Genomic DNA, 7652 nt, shown 5'->3' with positions numbered 1-7652 from the left:
GTGATAGAACCACAAATGTCAGACTCCTGGGAAAGAGAGCAGGTGAGAGAAAGGCAGAGAATGACCTGGAGGGAAAAACAGGGAATACCAAGCCCACAGGGTAAGGAGTTGCGAATTTATTGTAACTTCGATAGGGATGGAGTTGCCATAAAATACGGATTACCCATCAATTTGAATTTCAGATAAACAACAAATATGGGTTTCGTATAAGTAGCCTCGGGACGTACTTATACCAAACCCTTTTTCGTTGTTTATCTGAAATTCAAATTGAACCAGGTGTCCTGTATTTTTATTTGCTAAACCTGGCAACCCTAGATGGGAAACCCCTGAAGGAATTTGAAGCAAAGGAATAACAATCTAATTTAGAATTTAATAAATACATTTATTTATAAAATCAAGAAAATTTTAATGACTATAAATAAGTTCAGAAGATTCAGAGACATATAAATAAGTTCCAGGGGCATTTAGACACAGTCAGGGTGCAAAGTCTCCATCTACCAGGTACAGCAGCCGATGCAGATGGGAGCCTGGACAGACACCTGGCACCAGCCAGAGGAAACTTGTCTTCACTTTGCATCGTCCTTTTCTGTTTATCCAGGCCTTTCCTGCCCAATATCTCATTCCGCCCTTAACACATTCCCGTGTGCAAAGTAGGTCACATTAATTGTTGTTACGAAGTCCTTATGCAGATCTAGAAACCAAGGCTCAGAGAGGTGAAGCGACCTACCCAAGGTCACACAGGGGAGGCAGCAGAAGGGCCAAGGTTACCACTCAGGTCTGGGCAACTCCAAAGCGCTTTCCTCTCGGCCCCACTGCTCTCTGTCCTTCCAGGTATCCAGCAGGTCTGTCTAGCCGTTCTAGGTGCTTGCTGCCCGGCCCGGGTTTCAGGAGCAGGATGGAGTGCCCGGGGCCAGCTGCTGGCCTCGGTGCCTGTCATATCTTCGCTGGAGCCGGGCATGAAGGTGGCGGACCCTCCTTGCCTCCTGGGTCGTGAAGAAGGAGGCAGCGATGCTGTGCCTCAGACGGCGGGCGTAGGTCTCCAGGAGGACCGTGGAGCAAGCGACGAGCTGCAGGGCGCCTGCAGCCAGGGGGGCGGCTGTGTGCGGGCGCCGGGCGGGCAGCAGCGGGCAGCCAGGGGCGATGAAGCGCAGCTCCCATTGGAAGGAGCTGTGGGCAGAGAGGAAGGGGCTCTCCGGAGGCGGCTGGTTGAAGAGGAAAGGGATGAAGCCCAGGATGGTGTATGCAGCCTTCAAAAAGGAGAAAAAGGCTGAGTCAGCAGACAGACACCCCAGCCGTTCCCTGCCCCCCACCACATCCGGATGCTTGTGGGTCTGGATGGGTCCAACTTTCCCTGTCCTCATCTGCAAAATGGGCACAAAATCTGACCATCTTGAGGAGGGTCAACTGAGATCAGGAATCTGGAACAGGCTTTTTGCGGAATGAAAAACACCATACAAATGCTATTTATATTGTTATTACTCTCTTTGCAGAGAACACTTTAGAGAAAACCAATTCATGCTTAAGGGCATTTACTCTTTTCTGAGCCCTTAGTGAAACTTCAGATTTTCTAGTCCAGCAAATAAGCACAATTTTATGAGGTTGAGTCCATGAAGAGCCTCATTTAAAAGACGGGAACCTATGGTCACACCATGGGTTACATGCAGCCCACCCAGGGGTCAGTCCCAGCCAGGGTGGGTCCCAATATCCTGCTCCTAAGTATTAGGCCCTACAGTTTCCATGGGGCATGTTGGAACAAGAAGGATGGGGTCTAGAGAAGCAGGGAGGTCAGAGGTTAACCATTTGAACTTCGGCGACGGACTTCTTGGATTGGATCCTGGCTCTGCCCACGGACATCTTCCCCATAAAGCACAGTGCTGGGGACCCACAGTACTTTTACGGGCCTACGAAAATGTTTTATTTTCTTTTAAAATGAGAATTAAAAACCAAACTTTTAAGTTGAAGAATATGTTTTACCATATAATATTAATATATTTGTCATTATACCAATGCAATCATTAATATTTTTTCTGGAGAAAGGCGTCCGCAGAAGTAAACCTGTCTAGGGCCCACCAAAGGCACAGTGCAGCCCTGGTTCTGCACGTACAGGCTGGATGAATTCGGGCAAGTTCACTAACTTCTCTGAGCCCCGGTGTCTCCATCGGTAAATCAGCGGTGATACTAATTCCTGTCCTACAGGATCACAGTGGCAATTAAATGAACTATTTTATTTCATCAGTTCTGGGATTCTTTTTTTATTTTTCCACATTTTCACATCTTTGCGATGAAGGTGTGTCTTCAAACTTTTTTATTTTTAAGTTACACAGGGGCAGAGCATATTTCAGGGTCAGAAGGAAGACCTTTTTTTTTTTTTAGCTGTGTTGGGTCTTTGTTGCTGCACGCAGACTTTCTCTAGTTGCGGCGAGCGGGCTTCTCATTGCGGTGGCTTCTCTTGCTGCAGAGCATGGGCTCTAGGCGTGCAGGCTGCAGTAGTTGTGGCACGCGGGCTCAGGAGCTGTGGCTCGTGGGCTCTAGAGCGCAGGCTCAGTAGTTGTGGCGCACGGGCTTAGTTGCTCCGCGGCATGTGGGATCTTCCTGGACCAGGGCTCGAACCTGTGTCCCCTGCATTGGCAGGCAGATTCTTAATCACTGCGCCACCAGGGAAGCCCGAAGGTGTGTCTTCAAATCAATATGACTGGTAACATGCTTTCTGGTCAGAGGGTGCCAGCAGCAAAACTTGTGGACTGAGTGTCCACAGTCTGGAAGAAAATGCTGGGAAACACAGTGGAGCATCACCAGTGCTCTGTCTCGAAGGCACAGAGAACAGTATCAGGTGAAAAACCAGACACTGACAACTCAGGCGGAGTCATTCCAAAGAGTCAGGCTTGAATGGGAGGAGGTTTCAGGAAAAGCTTCACAAAATTACTTCACTATTTGTCTTGTTATCCGTGAGAAAGATGCTAAAATAAATCTATGTTAAATGATCAGTGAACTGTTTTATATGAATACAATTAACATTCTAAATGATAAGAAGGCATTGTGTCATGGTTTAAGTGGCAGCCTTTTCTTATCTAATGGTGCATAGAATGATGATGTGACTTGCAGAGAACAGCATCTTAGATTTGATGAAATACAGAAAATCAGGTAACACACTTAGCACATTGCCTGACATGTTTCTTTACTGTGACTGACAGTAAGAAATGCATTTTCTGAAGAAAATTTTCATAGAACAATACATCCCCCATCACCTATGATATACTCTGAAATACATTTCTAGTCTATTCTATCCATTAGAAAAAAAACAGCGACCATGACCCCCTAAATTGATTAAATTGATTTCATGCAGTTTGAAGAACACTTTCCTAGTAGATACATAATAAGTACTCAGTAAATATTAGCTATTAATATTATTAACTCAGGGTCTGACACTTTGGCATGTTTTACACAATGGACTTTTGTGTGAGATCTCACCATTAAAAAGAAAAAGATTTGTGGCCAAAGAAAAGATTAAAAACCACAAAACTTGATGAGATCATAAATTTTTCCAACAGTAAATAGATGGTAAATATATATTACCATTAAAATAGTAAATATTTTAGGCTTTGCGGGCCATACAATCCCTGCTGCAATGATTCAACTTTGTAGAGCAGCCACAGACAATATGTAAACAAAGTCATGGCTAATTTGAGTCCAATAAAACTCAATTTATAAAAACAGGAAGCTGGCAGGATTGGCCCGTGGGCTGTTACTAAGGCTTCCTCCAGTCTGTTATCTACAGATGTGAGCTATTAATAATAGTCACTATTTATTAAACATCTCCTATGTAGCATGGAGCCGACTAGGTACTTCTAGAGACTACCACATTTTAAGACTCACAGTAACCTTGTAGGGTAAGGAGGATTGATCCAGTTTGTACAAGTGAGCAAAATGAGGCTGGGATATGCTGCGGCGTGTGAAGAGTGGCCTTGGGGGGCAAATTATTTTAATATCTCTGGATGTCAGTATCCTCACCTGCGATAAGGGGTGAAAACAGAACCCACTGCCTCAGGCTGTCGTGAGAATTACGTGGTTCATCCGCCAAAGCCCCAGGATCCCACAGCGTATCCAAGGACCACGACTTGAAGGCAAGTAAAATTCAATTTTGAGTCAAGGGTTTAACAAACCCTATCCTTTCCCTCAAGGAAATGACTCTATGCCCACCTTCCTGTCACGGCACTTACATCATATTTGACGGTGAGCGTGACGGGCACAGTGGGAAGCTCCTGAGCCCAGCCCACGGCTGCCCGCGCCAGGAGAAAGGCCACGTGGTCCATGGCCACTGTCACAGCGGTGGCCATCAGGAGCAGGGTGAGCAGCCCCAGCCTTAGGAGACAATTCAGCAGCTCCCGCTGGGACAGCCTTGGCCGGGCCGCCCAGAGCAGCCAGGCTGGTGGGGAGGCCACCAGGTGTGTGGCCCCGACCTCTGACAGCTGCTGAGCCAGCTGCCAGGTAGCATAGATGTTATCAAACTGCAGGTCAGTCAGGTATCGATGGAGGTACCAGGCTGAATCCACCAGGAGGCCCAGCATAAAGAGCCCTGTGACTGCCCGCTGGGTCCCCAGTGCTGCCACTTGGGCCAAGGACTCCAGGCCGGAGAAGTCCTCCAGGACCTGCTGAGTGACCCTGAACATGTGGAGCCGGAAGGCGGAGCCATTGCCCTGGGCCTGGAGCGTCAGGCCCTGGCTGCCTGCTTGGCCGTCAGGGCCCAGAGCCTGGGATGCTCTGTGCAGCTGGTGAGTGGTGTTGAGCAGACTCTCCAGGGAGCCCTCCGTGACACACCTCAGCACCTGCCCAGCTGCGTGCATGTTGGCCAAGATGTTGGGCACCACGACAATGGCCAGGGTGGCGGTACTCCAGGATAGGAGCAGGCGGCGGCCCTGCTCCGTGCCCAGGGTGGGCACGCTGAGTGCAAACAGACAGCGGGCGGGGGGCACCAGTCCCAGGCCCAGGAAGGCCAGGAGGCCACAGACAGTGGCCATCATGGCCGAGGGCCCTAGAGGATAAAGCAGCAGGGACACCAGCCCATGGTAGGTCAGACCCGCGGCAGCAATGGCCAGGGAACCGCACAGGAGGAGCTGGGTCAGCAGCTGGCCACAGCTGGCTGGGACAGGCTGGGAGAAGGCAACCCAGGCGGCCTGCAGCAGGGCAAGGGCCTTGTGGAGCCCCAGGTACCAGAATCTCCACCTGCACACAAGGAAATAGGGGGAGCCTCTATCAGGAGGGTTGGGGCATTGTGTGTCTGCCCAATGCCCCTGCCCTACAAACTCGTCAACTGCCAACAGGCTCTACCCCTTTAGCCACAGTGGTGGGCACTCCTCCCAGGTGGGCCAATCAGAGTAACCCACCCCAAACCCACATGACCTAAGCTGAGCCAATCAGAGCCTTCCCCAGGATTATTCTCACTGAGTTGTCAGGGAAGAGCTAGTTTCCATGCAGTTCCTGAGGATGAGAGGATGAATACCTGGGCTGCTTGTGTCTTGTGAGGGCAACTGGTGCAAGGGAATGAAAGAGTCATGGAGAGAGAAGCACAAATGAAAGAGAGAGGATGAGAGAGAAATGGGGAGAGATGCTTTTTCACTTGAATTCATAGTCTTGGTCAGCTCAGTGTGACCCTGGACACTCCTTCTTTATGGATCTCATTGTCTCCTCTATAATTTAGAGGATGGGAAGAGTGGACCAGTTGATCTCTGAGGAACTTTTCTCCTCTATTGTACTCTTATTTATTCATTCAACAAATATTTATTAAGTAACTACTATGTGCTAGCCATTGGAGAAACAGGAATGGATAAAACAGAGGAGAATTCCTGGCCTCATAGAGCTTCCATGGAAGAGTGATAGCAGAGGAATAGTAAGAAGAGGTTGGGCTCTGGATACATTTTGCTGGAAGAGCCAACACGATTGGCAGACTGATTGGTTGTGAGTGTGAGAGAAAGAGGGGGGTTCAGAATGACAATGAGGTTTTGTGTCTGAGCAGCTGAAGGCACTGAGGTGTTGTTTCCTGAGATGGGAAATCTGTGGTTGAAACAAGTTTGAGTGGAGGGGGGAGAGGAAGAATTCAGCTGGCGGTCAGAAATTTGAGGTGCCAACTTTGCCATTTGGCAGAGCTGCTGAATGTGTGATTGGAAACAATCTGGAATTCAGAGGAGAGAGCAGGCTGGAGATGTAAAGCTGGGAGTTGTGGATTGATAGACTGTATTTAAAGCCATGGGGTAGATGAGATTCCTTAAGACAGTGTGTTGACGGGAAGGAGAGAGCTCCAAGGACAGAGCCTAGTGGCACTCCAGGGTTCATGGGTTGGGAGGTGAGGAGGAACCAGCACAGGAGACCAAGAAACCAGGCACTGTGGAGCTTGGGAAGCCAAGTCAATGAAATGTTTCAAGAAGAAGGGAGTGAGCAAACGTGTCAAGTGCTGCTGATGGGTCAAGAAAGATGAGAGCTGAGCAATGACCATTGGATTTAGCCACGTGGAAGTCACTGGTGACCTGGACAAGGGCAGGTCAGCACTGATGGTGAGGATGCTAGAGGAGATGATGGAAATTTGAAGGTGAAGAAGAAGGTATAACATAGGTGGCCAGGAAAGTGGGAGAGTAAATGAACTAGGGAAGTTATATACATGCTGGGCGGCATTGAGGACCCACTTGAGGTTAGAGGTGATGAATTATGGTCTTCCCAGTCCCGCTGACATTTTAATTTGGGACTAAACTCCCTTCTACTGTATAATTCATATTTGAAACATGGTAGCTGTTAAAATGATAGCTAATAATTTGAATGATATCGGAATGGAAAACCAATTCTAAGTCATATTGGGTGCCAAGGTCTGTGCTGAATGTTGTAAATGCTAAGGAACCAGCTGCCATTCACTGCGTGCTTACTCTGAGCCGAGTACAATGGCAAGCCCTAAGCACGCGTTTTCTCATTCAATTCTCACAACAGTCTCGTAGACATTATTATTACTCCCATTTCACAGATGGGGAAACTGAGGCTCAACGAGGTGAGGATTTACCCAAGGTCACACAGCCAGGGAATGGCAGAGACTGAGACCTAGCTCATACCCATCAGGCCTGACCACTGACTGTTTTCTTGCCTGTGGCCCCCAGTGTCCAAGTCCCCAGACCTACCCGGTCCTGACGAGATGCTCAGCTATCTCCCGGGGGGCCCTCATGCTCCCTGAACAGCAGCGGATCTGGGCAGGCGGGCTCAGGCAGCGAAGGTAAGTGGAGAGGAAGTGGGGGGAATTCTGTCCTCCAGAAGTGACCAGAATTGTCACTTCTGCTTTTCTGCCCTGAATTAAGTGCCTCTGGCGGCCTTGTCCCGCGCTGCCTGGGCCCACCTCCCAGGGGGTTGGGCAAGCTGACTCATCCTCTTCCGGCAGGCAGGAGCCAGTGGAAGGTGTGGGAGGAGAGAAAAGGCCTTTTCCAAGCAAAGTCTCTAATCCTGATAGCAGGAAGGTAGAATTAGTCCCATTTTACAGAGGAGGAAACTGAGGCTCAGAGAAGCCATACAGCTCATTAGCGGTAGTGCTGGGGCTAGAACTCAGCTCGGCTTCATGTTCCCTCCCCCTGCATAGTTATGTGCCCCCAGAAGAGCCTGATCCCTAACTCTTAGGGGGTGGAAAC

General features: G+C 49.1%; 1 protein-coding gene across 1 annotated transcript; it reads right to left on the bottom strand.

Moving 5' to 3' along the window:
* Nucleotides 1-590: 590 nt before the first annotated feature.
* Nucleotides 591-7198, bottom strand: OCSTAMP (osteoclast stimulatory transmembrane protein). The gene is given in 5 exon segments (XM_061209794.1): nt 591-743; nt 746-890; nt 892-1247; nt 4218-5220; nt 7155-7198. Coding segments are annotated over 5 exon segments (1701 nt in total).
* Between the last annotated feature and the right edge of the window lie 454 nt (nt 7199-7652).

Source organism: Eubalaena glacialis, chromosome 13 (assembly GCF_028564815.1).
Source record: "Eubalaena glacialis isolate mEubGla1 chromosome 13, mEubGla1.1.hap2.+ XY, whole genome shotgun sequence".
Classification (NCBI taxonomy): Eukaryota; Metazoa; Chordata; class Mammalia; order Artiodactyla; family Balaenidae; genus Eubalaena; species Eubalaena glacialis.
The sequence above is the reverse complement of the archived record's forward strand: the minus strand, read 5'-3'. Positions and strand labels throughout refer to the sequence as shown.